Source organism: Schistocerca gregaria, chromosome X (assembly GCF_023897955.1).
Source record: "Schistocerca gregaria isolate iqSchGreg1 chromosome X, iqSchGreg1.2, whole genome shotgun sequence".
Lineage (NCBI taxonomy): Eukaryota > Metazoa > Arthropoda > Insecta > Orthoptera > Acrididae > Schistocerca > Schistocerca gregaria.
The window spans coordinates 44,170,095-44,186,034 of record NC_064931.1 but is presented as its reverse complement, the minus strand read 5'-3'; the positions used below and the strand labels follow the sequence as shown (position 1 = coordinate 44,186,034).

Genomic DNA, 15,940 nt, shown 5'->3' with positions numbered 1-15,940 from the left:
GGGCAACCTGTTGATAAGTTTCTTTATTGTGTACACTACACAGAGGAGTCGAAGGTCTTTCCAGGCAAAAATAAATAAATAAAAAAACAAAAAAAGAAATAAAAAAAGCAGTATACATAACTTAATCTGTCTCTAGATGTAGTAAATGATGACCATTCTCGTTGGACTTGCTGTTTACAAGTCATTCAGTATTTGCGTAAGTTGATATTGTACTGACAGGAAGTAAAACATTAGACAGCATTATACATATTTGTCTAAAATTTCTAAGTATTGAGGACAATGGTGACAGAAAGTCTTTGGTGAAATACAAATAATGGAAGCAGTAAATGTAGACACCTGATGTATAGTTGAGTTGTCAATAGGTACCTACACGAGGTTGAGAATGTTTCTGAACTTTGGATGAATCCTTCAGAGCTAACAGAATCCACATACACTTGCTCAGTAACATTGTCTCAGCAACTAAATTGTGCTATTGCAGCGTAGTCAGTGGGAAAATGTAGTGGGCAGCTGTAAATGGATTATTTCTAGAGGAGGATTTGTCTGAAACTTCAACAAAATTCTCAGTCTTCTTTAGATGCCTATCGATGACTCACCACCTCAGCTATATGACGAGTTGTTACCTTTCTCCCTTCCATTATTTTTTTATTCCCTGTTAATAACTATATGTCTGCTTGTGTCTGTATATGTGCGGATAGATAGGTGTGTGTGTGTGTGTGTGTGTGTGTGTGTGTGTGTGTGTGTGTGTGTGTGAGGGGGCGCGCGCGAGTGTATACCTGTCCCTTTTTCCCCCTAAGGTAAGTCTTTCTGCTCCCGGGATTGGAATGACTCCTTACCCTCTCCCTTAAAACCCACATCATTTCGTCTTTCCCTTTCCTGATGAAGCAACCATGGGTTGCAAAAGCTTGAAATTTGTGTGTGTGTGTTTTTTTTTAGTGTCTATCTACCAGCGCTTTCTCGTTTGGTATGAGTGATACTAAATAAAACAGGAAAAAAATTACCACTCAACATATCAGAGAAAATTGTGCTTTATTTTGAAGCTTAGATTTTGATGATATGTTCTGAACAAAGATCATTCAAATGTCAGCCACTGCTTTGAACATGCTGACACCCACGCTGGCTCAGATTGTTGATCACTGAGTCAATATAACTTTGTAGGGATGTAGGCCCAAATCCTTTTGGAAGATTCGTGAAGTTTTCTCAGATAACCACAACAGTACAGATTGTCTTGAAACTGAAACATTTGGCTCTTTCTCAAGACTGACAGCTACTGCTGTGATAATTGTCCTCAGTTTTTACTTTATTTTGTCAACTTGGTAATTTCTGGTCACGCGGAGTGAAATCCTGCTGAAACTTTGTCACCCAAAAAGATTATACACTAGACATTACAATTTTAGAAAATATCACTCATAATTAAAGACCCTGTATATATCTTATGTTAATCCTCAATATGAACAAATAACTTCCTTTGTTGGAATAAATATTTATTAATATTTTCTATGTGTGTTGAATTTTTCTTAGTGCTTGGTACTGAAGGTGCTTATGCCATTGTATTTTAGCACCATGGGTTTGAAAGCCGATTTATTATATTACTAGTAAATTGCAAGGAACAACAATATATGCAACAGTATTGAAATACTTGTTATCTTCCTTAGGAACTAAGTTTCAGAGAACCTACTTCTTGTCATTTCTATAATGTTTGTAAAAATTTTAGACTGTGTTTTAAATAAATCTTTTTCTCCAATTTGTGTGGAAGAATAGGAAACAGTGTTATTTTATTTGAAATTGTGTGGTATTTATACTTTTCTGCAAGCCCTAAATGTAATTTTTTATGATTGGAAGGAACTGATTGTACACACTTCAATATTATCAAATTAAGAAAAGACATAAGTATCTATTTTGTTTAGTAATGATGATGTAAATAAAATAGAAAGAAACTTCCACATGGGAAAAATATATTAAAAACAGAGATTCCAAGACTTACCAAGAGGGAAAGCGCCGGTAGATAGGCACAATAAATAAAACACACAAACACACACACAGAATTTCGAGCTTTCGCAACCGGCGGCTGCTTCGTCAGGAAAGAGGGAAGGAAAAGGAAAGATGAAAGGATGCGGGTTTTAAGGGAGAGGGTAAGGAGTCATTCCAGTCCCGGGAGCGGAAAGACTTACCTTAGGTGGAAAAAAGGATAGGTATATAATCGCCCCCCCCCCCCCCATATATATATCCATCCATACATACACAGACACAAGCAGACATATTGTCTGCTTGTGTGTGTGTGTGTGTGTGTGTGTGTGTGTGTGTGTGAGCGCGCGCGCATATACCTATCCTTTTTTCCCCCTAAGGTAAGTCTTTCCACTCCCGGGATTGGAATGACTCCTTACCCTCTCCCTTAAAACCCACATCCTTTCATCTTTCCTTTTCCTTCCCTCTTTCCTGACGAAGCAGCCGCCGGTTGCGAAAGCTCGAAATTCTGTGTGTGTGTTTGTGTGTTTTATTTATTGTGCCTATCTACCGGTGCTTTCCCGCTTGGTAAGTCTTGGAATCTTTGTTTTTAATATATTTTGTTTAGTTATTTATATAATACTGCTGCTGATGATGATTGGTTTTTGGGGTGCTCAACTGTGTAGTCATCAACACATGTAAGACGTCCCAATTTTACACAATCCGATTTTTGTCACTGTCCAATCGAGCCACTGCCATGAAGGATGATGAAATGATGATGACAACACAAACACCCAGTGCCTGGGCAGAGGAAATCCCCAACCTGGCTTTGTTCCCATGACGAGTGGGGAAACTCCCTGAAACATTGCTACGAGACAATACTGTCACTTGGCTGATGTCCCAAGAAAATTTCATCAATGAAAGCCTTCGTTTCCAAATGGCAGTTCATCTATTTACAGTGATGCAGTCAAATGTTTGTATAACTCGTCTATGTCATTGGTTTTATAAAGACATATACGGCATCATGATACCGAGTATCAAATATGTAGCTGATCAGTTAATTAAACATAAACTTTAAAAAAATAAAGAATGTGCCAAGAAAGGGGACAAAATTGAAATATTAAATAACATTAAAGCACAAGTAACTCATAAATTGTATTTAGCATTTCCATCACAGAGTACAAAAAATTCATAACAGAAAGCTACATAACGACAGTATAATTACAAAAATATTTTACACAGTATTATACAATATAAAATCAGATAATGATGCAGCAAATTATACCTGCTAATAAGCAAAAATAATTTAACTTTCATAAAATTTTAATTATTAACAAAATATTAATGATACTTCTACAGAGTGTAAGAAGTTGAAAGAGCACCAATTACATTCAAGATGTTCATAAAAAATGAGAAAAAGCTGCTCACAAGGGGAATGTAATTTACATTGGTGCCTACATTGTACATTTACTACTATTGTTTCCACAGTCAGGATTCAGAGTTCATTATGACACATGACCTACAGTTAATTGCCACTGACAGTGTACCACCAAGTTTTGTTAACCCACTGTCAACAACAATCATTATAAATAACAAGTAGTTCTTATCTTTTATTAATATAATTTACAGCAAATATTAACATACACGACTTTTCAGAAAATTAGGCCTTTACACAATAATGAATCACTCATAATGACTAAATGAAATATACACAATTAAAATATAAAAAGCGATGCTATTTTTTGTCTTTAATTGTAGGGTAATAAGTTACATGTTCTTAAGTTCATGAAGTTCTACTGTGGTTTTAGAAATAGGAAATAAAAAGGAGAAAAGGAATTTATTCATCTATTAATAAGATTTTCAAATTCACATCCATAAAAGAACACTAATAATTGATTTAGGGTGAAAAGGAAGAGTGGAAAACAGATTATTATAAACATGCACACACATACTAACAATATTGTATTAAAATGAGCTACATGTTTAATGGTTTACATCTCACATCACATATGAATATATATTTTGTTCACAACATTAAAAACTCTCAAACACAGTTGTTCTTCAATAAATTAAAAGGAAAATAATTATTTTCTGCTCTTAATGCTAAGAAAAGATAAATCTTAAAACTAAATGGCAAAATTTCAACACAGGTACAAACACCTCTGAATTTACTTTGGAGAAGGGTAAACCATACTTGTTAACACAGGGTTGTGTGCACTTAACAAATAAAATTGATAAAAAGATTCAAACCAAAAACTTTGGAAAACATTTTCTATAAAGAAGAGCAATAAATAAAATGTAAGCTGCATAAATTTGTACACATAGTTAAAATATGATTTCTTTAAAATTTATCAATGGTTGAAAATTGTTCCTCAAAATATTCAAGTATTCAATGGAACAAGCTATCACATTTCACACAACCCCACTTCAGTACACTGACATCAGAAAACTGAGTGTCAACCACACTTATCACACTTTGATGATATGATTGAATCTTCACACCAACATATGCACAGAACTATCATTACTGCAATTGTACAACAAAGAATACACATCAGGTGATGCACATACATTCTACTTATAATGTGTTACATGACACATTATTTCTACCTATCTACTTAATTATGATATGACAACGTGTAAAACGAAGAAAGTTTACAAATGGACATCACAAATACACAGGAAGTTATTATTGTAAGTTGCATTATTTATGGTTTCATTTCAAGGTATTGTAACCTAGTTTAAGGAATTCTACTTATATTTATAAATATATCTTCATTATTATTATGAAATTCATTTGTTACTCAAACTGAAAACAAATTTCTGCATTGGTATTAAAACATCTCATGAATAGGAGACTACATACCATTTCCACAGTGAAACAAAATTACTGGTGGAGTATGAAATTAGTGAAACCTTTATGTATAAGAATTTTCCATACAAGTATTAAAAAATGTAATTCATAAATCTGTAAGAAAAATAGAAGTTATTGCACAATTCTCATAATTCATTAGGCCAGTGACATATTAGGTATCTCAGTACATTGATGTACCAACATTTTAAAATGCTGAGACATCACAATGAGAAATGCATTACATAATATTTAAATAATAAGAAGATAATAGCACCTGCATAAAAACATACTATATCTGTTTCTGCCTTTGTCATATATTAAATAATTTGAATTTCCATAAAAGATCTGGTTCGTTGCATTGACTTATTGTGCATGATTCCTGACAAGAGTATACAGAACACTACTTAGGAAGAACTTATTATTTACTCTGCACAGGATTCTAATACAAGCAATGTTGACATTAAGTAAATTAACTTAATGCTCTACATCACAAATTACATTAAAGCTTTCTTTCATATGTACTTGTAAATTTCAAAACAAGGCATTCTGGCATCCAAAGAAAATTTTTCAGTTTTCCACATCTACCACTCATAATTAATATACTAAACATCATGGAAATTTCATTCCCAGCAAAACGTCAAAGTTACTTTGCACCCAGTGATCTAAATTACTTCCTCGAAGAAAAGCAGCTAGTACAGAAATCAGAATTAACACACTATACGCCAGATTTTAGAACATGTCTTAGAATTTATGGAGAAAATATTCTGTGAAGCTTCCTCCAATACTAACTATAATTTAATATATCTGCTTCTTGAAAGAATTACAGTTTTTATAAGTTGAAACATTTCAACCCTTTAAAACAAATGAAGATTTTCATTTAATAGACCAAACAATAGTACTACTATTGTGCCTTATGGGAAAAATACTGAGCTGAGCCTGGAAAAAAAATGTTATGCCATCTGAATTTACAACAAAGACCTACAACAAAACTTTTGTGCCTGTGAGTTAGTAAATCCTAATGTGATGTGTGAAAATTACATTATGTTTCTCAATGAGCAGATATTGCAACTGCATTCTGCTGTTAGCTGCTGCTTATCCATATGGATATTGCACAGGAAAAAAATGGGGGCACATACAAATTTTCATCACATCACACAGGTAAGTGATAACATTTGTTACCAATATAAAATTGATATTTTATAGGTTTGTATATAGCTTATTCAAGAATACGAGGAGAAAACTCTCATATTATTTAAATGCTTGTTGCGTAAAGTCAAACTGAAACAGTTAATGCCACATCAACAAAAAATAACCAATGTGTCAATAATTAAAATAAAAATGTGAAATTGTACCCTCATAGATAGATATTTCACTTTTTATTTTTAATTATGAAGATGTGTGGCACCCTTTCCCCATATGCATGATTTCTAATATCCTTGGACACAAGTGACACAGTCAGCCAAAGTGTGGATACTAAAGCTGAGAGCAGAGTGTTGTTGATAATTACAATACTGAATTATTTGTAAATTATTCAAAACAAAGATAGAAGTTTAAAAAAAAATCTTTTAATTTCAAGAGCTGCACCTAGGAAATAGGAAGGTGTTTCACATTGACAATGCAATATTTGGAACTTAGGGGAGACAACATATATGTTTTCCGTTTTATGTTCAATATTTCATGAAGGAATATGTGATTATTAAAAGTTTGGCATTTGTATTTCAGTCAGGTTAAAAAATTCATTGTTTTGTGGTTTGTCTGTATTTCAAGTAATGAACTATCATATTCTAACAATAATTTTCCTTCAGTGACTTTTTCCCACAATTGTACCAAATTATCAAGCTACTTTGGTTATAATACACTGTTGCAAATACAACAGCAATGTGTAAATGTTACAATTTTATGTGGTGCTTAGAAGCACTGCTCTTCCAAACACAAGTTTTTTCTCAGAATAAATGAATAATAAACATGGTGGTTACAATAATTCTATCTTCCCACATGTCTGGAATCTAGCAGACTAGAGATTTTTACTGTGACTAGACAAAATTGTGCAACATGTCGTTTAATCCACAGTTGTTGCAGCACTAATATATTATTTCTACATGGGAAAAATGAAGGATCGAGAAAGAAATTAGAAAATCAAAGACTATACATGTCTTTTCCCACACTGCTTACAATAGAATTATCCCACCATTAGTTGTTAATATAATCTTAATTTGTGTTTATTCAATAAATTCAAAGTGTCTCACTAGGTGTTCATGATTACTTGCATACTTGTTAGTACTGAGTGATGTAGTGCCAATCTAGTGTATATTACTACAAAAATATGATTAAGAGCATAAGCACAAATTAATTAGTATAAATTGCTCCATGTTTACAGAGTTAACTAGAATTTTTGCATAAAAAATATTTCACAATGGCACTAGTTATGGACAAACACGTGTAAATGGAAGGAATGAGTTTAACACTAAGATAAATACTTCACAAATTGTGGACTCCAACTCATATTCACAGTTTAATAAGTATATCATATCTGGAGCCAAAATGTATACAAGCTTTTAGATGTTAACAGAATTGGTGCCAAAGGAAAATAGGGAATAAGGCTATAAAACTGTTCATTTTAATCTATGCATACAGATAAATCAAGATTTCCCATTCTGTATAATGCTTGCCTATTTTAGAAAAGTCTTCTTCCTGTAACAATTGTGAATGATAACTTCATACACAGCCTTGGCTGATTATGACTGAGCACCATATGATTAAAAACACCACAGAACAGAGATAATAAGTCACAATTTACATGTTGGCTACAGTGTACTAAATACCACAGCTCTTGTTAATTATCTTCTACCAGAACAACGATCTCTAAATCACAACTACAATCATGAAACAAATTTAATCTGATCTGTAGATGCAAAGACACACACAAACAAAACATGAAACAAAAAGTATCTTTCAGACTTGTAATTTTCTTTCCTTGGCAACAGCTAGAAAGGGTTTCAGAACATGAGACATGAGTCTATTTGAGATTAAGTACAAATGTGACTCAGTACCCTCTGTCAAGGGGGATAGGAGTATAAGTCTTAAACCCTCTCTCACCAGATGACGAAACCTTTCGTTCTGAAAGCTGACATCTGGTTCATGTATTTTTTGTGCACGAATTAGCAAACCTCTGATAATTTTTTTCTATCAATATTTGATAGTAATTTTTTAAAATACTGTTGGGTGTAAGGAGTCATCAATCTTCTGTATAAATGAATCTTGATAAATATATGATCAAAAACATATTCATGATAAGATGACTGATTTCATAAATTTATGATAGCATTTCAGTGTGAAGGGTTATATATGTTTTGAATTTGATGCATATTTCCTGGTAATGGGATATTATTTAGCATACAGCGCTACAAACACTCAATGCATAAAGGTAAAGGAAATGTTATCTTTCAGATATGTTCACCTAAAGAATTATGACACAAAGATATGCAACACTTATAAATTACATTGACAGAAATCAATACAGAAATACTGATTAGCACCTTCTTTTGAATTAAGCCACAGATTACTATGATTTCTATGTGGGTGAAAAGGCACTGTGCAATAAATAAAATTATAACGAACAGAGGAAAGAACACAATTCATAAAACTAGCTGAAGACTCAGTTTTTTAATCTTGGAAGAGAGCTGTTCTACAAGATGTACTAAATTGTAATTCGAGGAGCTACAACATGAATTACAACACTATTCAACAACTTTTAACCTTTTCCATTTTATTAACAATTTTCCTGATGGAGTCATGCACTTTTCATATTAGTGGACTATACAAGACTTTTCAGGTTGCAGACTAATTGAAAATGTAGAGAGATATATGAGACAATAAACTACTAACAGATGAAATGATACACTGGATATGGAATGATAAAAGTTTGCTTCAGTTTAGACAATGATAGAAGACCACATCAAAAACGTCCATAATAAACAACTATATATCTGCAACAGCCATTTGTTATATTCGACAAAGAAGCAATCACATTTTCAGGCCCAAATGACAGACTTATGCATCTGAGCAGCTTTAAATAAAGCAAGCAGTCTATCAAGGACAGTACAGATTTTAAATAGCTAGCTAGATCACCAATAAGGTGAGTGTCCTCATATAACCATGAGAATGGTATGGGAAACTTAAAAGGTTCACTGATTTTTGTCTGTTTTCTCCACTACTGTTTCAATCTATCATCACAGGCTACAGTCCCGCAGATTTTCAGAAGTGAGAGCTGCAATTTCAGCAAAAAATTAATGCTACAGACTATTTCATTTCTTTAATCGTGATAACGTAGTGCTAACAAATGTATCCAAAAGTAATGCAAGCCACTCAGTTTCAACACTAACACTGTAGATCTCTAATACTAACTTCATTGTATTCCAGTTCTGTACTGGTAAGTTCACCAATATATAGTAGAACACAGGAAAAAAGGAAAGAAAGAGAAAGGAAGAAATATAAGCAAGCAGCAAGCTCTACTGTAGCAGTTTACGCAAGAATGAAGTATTGATTATAAACAATATGAAAAGATTATTTGCTACAATATATGAACAATGAGTTTTGCTAACCTTAATCATAAATATCGTATGTTCTGTGTTTCTAGAGCTCAAATATTTTCTTACATACTTTATTTGCTGCTCTCATCAGTTGCATCAGGAGAAAACAACACACAATTTTTGTTGTTCTGTTATTTTTAAACATTTATTCAACAACACAAAAGGAAAAAAAAGACACAGAATGACTAGCTTCAAAGAAAAAAATCAACTATAAATAAAAATGAATGTGCATATCATTATTACTGAGGCAACAACATGCAGCTAATAATAAAAAAAAAATAATGATGATAATAATACTATTAATATTAGTATTAATAATAATAATAATAATAATAATAATAATAATAATAATAATAATAATAATAATGAGAAATGCAATATATATGGCACTTTCCTCAAAAGATATAAAATACATGCATTCATCATTCACATACTGTTACATGTAGAAACACAAGGTCCAACAATGGCAAAAGAAAATGTATTATTTACACTAACTTAAAACAACCATTTATATCTTTGTTTTGCATAAATTTTCTTGACTAAACCAGGTTGCATTTCCTTATATATTACCTAAAGACTGAAGTTGTAGTGCATCATGGATGAGGGTGATGCTAGTAGTGCTTTTGAACTCAAAGTTATTACACATACATAGGATTCTTATTGAGTAATTGTTTCTGTACTGTCAAATGCAACCTTCATTTTTTTTTATAAACACTCAAAACAGCTTACTGACACAAACAGTACGAAATAAGTAAAACCATGATACTTATTAGTGTACTGGACTGTAATGTTCCACTTAGGCAAATTAAATACAAAATGAAGTAAACACATAACAAAGCTGTTAATGCCACATAACTGGTAATACAAATTTTACCAATGGCTCCAGTTTAGTGTTTCACAGAAGGATAAATCAAACCTTCTAAAGTAGCTATTATAATAGTTGTAGTCACAAAATATTCTGTCATTTCTGCTATTTACTTCCTCTGCTCCCCCCCCCCCCCCCCCCCAAAAAAAAAAAAAAAAAAAAAAAAAAATATTCCGTGAAACATACCAAATACTATCAGCAGTATAAAAAGTTAAAAAATAAAAAATCTCTGTGTATTTCAGAAGAGTACAGTGACAGTAAATGTTCGACAAAATAACTATAAAAATATGACAGTGCTACATACTAATAAAAAAGTGTAGAACATCTTTAAGCAAAGGAAAATAAATTACGTCAGTTCAAACACAACATCTTAGAAAAACAACATATTATTTTTAACTCCTCTGCCTCCCTCCCTCTCTTGAATATTTCTACAAATTTCTGTCACGTGTGACAACCTCACAATGACTTACAAATGTTATATTATTAAGATTATTACCTTTATAGCAATATACACTGAAAAACTATAGTCTTTCTTCAGTCTCAAATGTGGAACAACAAATTGTGGTCCAAAAGATAACACACAATTCTCCCACCATATCAAAGGCAAAAAAGTGTTTCTGTGTGAACTTACTCAAAATTTACAATAAGGAAGGTGTCAGCATAAGCCTGAAACCAACTCTCAGATATGACTACAACAGAAAAACCAAGTGAAATATATACGAGCACTGAACAATTTACACTGACATCACATGGAACAATATACAAACCATTAAGAGTTCATAATGGCACTTAACACACATTCATATTGACACACCACGTGTGAAATACTGAGATAACACATCTCTTCAATACAATATGGATAAAGTAAAATGTAAAAAGCTTCAGAATCTTCAGTTCTGACAAATTAAAGCTGCATGCACACTGTGTGGACATAACAGCACAGACATTTCATACTGATGAAATGAGAAAAAAAACTTAACATGTTATACAAAGAAAACCCACAGAAAAATTAAATACACTACTATGAATGTTTGAATGATCACATGAAGTGACCACATGTTCATGACACCAGAATAAGGATTTATTTTCCATTTAATGAAGGTCCAGCTGGTCTCATGATATTGAATCATTGCTGTTTAATCAGAGATATTATTAAGAGTATTAAAAACACTCACACAATGAAATGTACGTTGAAAGCAGCATTATACAAGTATTGATTTTCTGGAAGTCACAAAGACACCTATTTTATGGTGGTAGCTCTAAAACATTTTTGTAATCATCTGCATTCCATGTAAATAACACATGAGAAAAAAGATCAGTATATAACATTCAGTTTCCCTGCAAATTATGAAATCTGATACCTGGCAAATAAGAAAGAAGGGAGATTGGAGTTTAATGTCCTATCGACAGCAAGGTCATTAGAGATGGTGAACAAGCTCAGATTATGAAAGGTTGGAAAGGAAATCAGCCATCTCCTTTTGAAAGCACCCAGCTGTTATCCACCAGCACTGAGACAAGAGATTTACCAACAAATGACTAATTGTCTACAAGTTATCAAATGGTGTGTTCTTTCTACTTTTGCTTCCTCATACATTTTCCATCACAGGACAGAGAACTCAGTTAGCAACAGCAATTCAAAACTCTGAATGTTTATGTTACATGGTATGTGTAATAAAGTAGTTTCTACCTGTGTGAATGGTTGTAACTCATTAAAATTTGAAAACTCCTTTTTTAAGTGTTTGGTACTGAAGTCGAAGGCACACAATTAACAATATGACAACCAGGCTGAAACACACACTCTTAATGGGGATGAAAAGCAACTCTTTAAAAGCTTAATACTATTATGATGACAATAATTTTTAAAATTTCCTTGTAAAGGGACTGTACTGTGACAACTATTCCCATAAACAGCTGCAACAAAGGAGAATGTGATCTGCTCGTATTTACTGTTCTTGCTGACCATTTTAACAAATTTATAATGCCCAGAGCAGTTACACAAAATACATGCCGAGCATATGCCTAACTCAAATGGGCATTATGAATACAAATAATATGTAAAAAAGCTACTGAATAGATCAGATACTTTTTTCTTTGGAAATAAACTGCTACATATTCCATTTAGGAAGTGAGGAAAAAAATTACATTTTTGTTACTGAGTATGGATGCTACATTCTTGAACTGATTACTACAACAGCTGACCAACCACTCACCTCTAACCAGGACACAGAAGATAAAATGAATCTATTGCACCAACAAAACTTCCCAATTTCCTACAAGGTACATGATACTGGAGAAAGCTTTGAATTAATTCCTAAGGAAGTTTTTGGTTCTGTTCCGTAATATTTGCTTGATCAGTGTGACCATAGGTGTACTGTTAAACTTCCAGTGCAAACAATACTCGGTGTTTCCAATATGAGAACACCTTGTTCTCAGCATAATTAATTTCGGATATTAAGAATGAGATGAGAAAGTGAAGATGTTATAACACTCGCATCTTCGAATAAAGTATACTGGAATTTGACTCATAAGCTGCCACTAAGCTTCTCAAGTTTTTTTTCTGTGGGTCCAACAAAGGAAAACAAATACAATAAATCTACAAAAGCAGAATAACTCTCATTATTGCAAGATACAGACTAAGATTACATTACAAAATTCTTCTAGTTACCAGACACACAATTTTGCCTTCAGGTCTGGCACAGTTAGAGCTGCAAGCACTGGAGCATCACAGAATACAATTTTAAGGACAATGCAGATAATAATAAATTTACAACTGATTGAATGAAAAATTCCCATTAATGATTTTTTACTGAATATGAAAGTTGGTCCCCCTCAAATGTAAATCATTACATGCTTCAACAACAAAGGTGGAGGAAAACTGAAATTAGCTGCCTGAGATAATTATTTCACTCACATCTGCCATCTTACAAAAATAAATAAATAAGTATACTATCACAAGTACTTGTACATCAGCGATAAAATTATAAAATTGCATACAAAAATATTATTTAACAAGACGACAAAATACATAAAGCATTTTTATGACCTTCAGAACAGCTGTTTAATCAAAATTGCTTCATGTCGGACACGATGTGAGCTGTGATGTAGTTATACTAATGTGAATTCACGACTGGGGCTTCTTCCCCCCTCGTGGTTTAATTGACTCTGAGATCTGCCACATTGCTTCTTCACATAGAAATTCATCAAAATTGTTGAAGAAAGCAATAATTCGATCATGCTTCTTGAAGGAGTAAGTTCTGAAAGAAATGTTTTTAATGTTATACTGTCAGATCATACACAAAACATTCAAAATCTGTAATTTCAGCTACTATGTAACATAACTGAATTAAAAAGTCTGTAAAAACCAGATAAAAATAAATCACTGACTTTACAGCACAATGATGGTAAACGCCCCCCCCCCCCCCCCCACACACACACACAGGTTGAATTAAGCTTTTAGACATTGATCAATGGTCAAATCCCAATGGTCCCATGCCCACTGCAATCATTAACAATGATGTCGTTGCGTCAACATGTGAACACCTAGTGGTAATCTGCTACGGAGCTCCATGTTCAGCAATGTACGATGAACACTTGTGTGTGCACCAGAATTGTGCTTTTCTGACAGAGATCATCAACTGTCCTACTTTACAGAGCAGATCAGACTCTGAATCCTACGTTCTGAGAAGAGCGTGACATCCAAGCATTTAGCATCTAGCGGTAATTTCGCTGTCCTACCTCTCTTCATAGATGCTCACAATAGTATCATGTGAACATTCAACCAGCTTTGGTGTTTTTGAGATACTCATTCACAGGCTCTCCGTAACAATAATCTGTCCTTTGTCAAAGTTGCCTATCTCAATGGATTTCCCCATTTGCAGCCCATATCTTTGCTACTGTGATCGTTTGTCTGTGTCTGCTCCGCTTACATACTTTTGTTACTGTGCCACATGCTTGCAATGCCACCCAGCAGCATCCAATATCATGGTGGGCAGTGATCGTAATGTTTTGGCTTATCAGTGTGTAGTAGCACATCATGCATAATAATTATCTCTAGCTTTAAATGAAGTCTGGAATGGTGTACTCCGAACTTGTACTGGTGCTTCAGAACACTTTCTACAGGACTGGGTATAGTTAAACTGTAATAAATATCTGATAGAGCTCTTCCAGCACTCATGCAAGGAACTGAGAGTCAGTCTCTATTCGTATTATAGAAAAATGCTCCATTATATAGAAAGAAGTGCATGTCCCAAATAATAATTAGAGTTACAAAAATTTACACTCAATATTATTTGATTCATAAATTACATAACTACCTGCTAATATGGCACACACTGTTAGATAGAAGCTGGTTGTATAAGTCAGAGTCTAAAGAAAATGAGATCAAAAGGTTTTTCTGAATTTCTTGAAATAATATTGTGAGTAGTACGAGTAGTACTGATGTCAATAAAATAAAATATTTTTAACAATGTTTGAATTTCTTCTCAGTTCTAGAAGTAATTCTGATGGTAGTATTTTAACAAGACGGGACCAAATTTCATAAGAGTCACAGAATGAACTATCCACTGCCTTGCATAAGGAACTGCAGCAGCATTAATCTAGAATGATTCATAAAATTAATACTAAATCTAAATCAAGATGGTATAAAAGTGAAGCTTTAACATATAGGAATTGATAAGAGAACTATTTCAGATGATTCAAGCTACCGTTTGGCAATCAGTAAAAGTGAATGTAAAGTACTACGAAACGTGGAGTAACTACGATATTCATTAGGATAGACTCTCTCTATATGAAGGTCTCACTAAATGGTAAATAGTATTCAAGGGGTTTCTTCAACCCTTTCATTTTTCTGCCACCTGTTAATATCACTGGTGATTATTCAATAACGCTCATTCTTCAATATCATCTTGTAGCCTCCACCAGTGCTATATTTTACATCTCTTAACTCTTCAATGGTTTATTAAACCAACACACATTTATCTCACACTGCCTTATCCACCTTTTCCCTTCCAGCAACAGTCCTCAAATGAGTGCACTAAAAATTAATATTAATTACAATTAAGTGCTGTATAAATCAAATACATTAACAGAAAGCTTGTGGAGCCTGTGCATTAGTTATTGATACATACCCTTTCTTGAATCTCTTCATATTTTCCACAATATGAAACTGCTGCCATCGTTTTGAGAAATTAATTGCACCCTCAGGCAGGTAATCATTGTTGCCAATGTGAACAAATGTCAGATCCTGAAGAACTAGGCCACTGTAAAGAATGAACATTGTTGAGTAATCATAAGACTTTTGGTATATCACAGATATTAGGTGAAGAATAAAACTGGAATTGGGTAACTGATGCTGCATGAATGAAGCCTCAGCAATACACACCACAGGCAAAACTGTATGGGTTACTATCTGAAGGCAAGTTGAAAAATGTTTAATTTTCATACTTATAACTTTCAACTTCTTCCTTAAATTCAAACATAACCATTACTCACAGATTAGGCCTTACAAAGAGAGGTTCCCAACACTGGGGTTGCCTTTTTGAAAAAATTTATACAGCGATGTAGGTTAAGGTCCAAGGAATCACAGCCTGCAGTCATTTCTGTTGGTGGGATCTTGTTTGCAGGTAACAAAAATTTTAAAAATAAATTTAAAAAAAATTAAGACTTTCTCTTAATGCAGTTTTAAAAATAGAC

General features: G+C 33.2%; 1 protein-coding gene across 10 annotated transcripts in view; it reads right to left on the bottom strand.

Annotated features, from left to right (window-relative positions):
- Positions 1-3,066: 3,066 nt before the first annotated feature.
- Positions 3,067-15,940, bottom strand: part of LOC126299504 (guanine nucleotide-releasing factor 2) — a 361,975-nt gene continuing 349,101 nt past the window's right edge. For 9 of the 10 annotated variants that reach the window (XM_049991460.1, XM_049991453.1, XM_049991459.1 and 6 more), the window contains 2 exons: positions 15,376-15,507; positions 10,403-13,503 (listed from right to left, as the gene is read on the bottom strand). In XM_049991460.1, coding sequence (XP_049847417.1) covers positions 13,371-13,503; positions 15,376-15,507 — 265 coding nt within the window. In that variant the 3' untranslated portion in view covers positions 10,403-13,370. Of the gene's footprint in view, positions 13,504-15,375; positions 15,508-15,940 lie in introns of all 10 variants that reach the window. The other variant, XM_049991454.1, reaches the window with a different exon arrangement.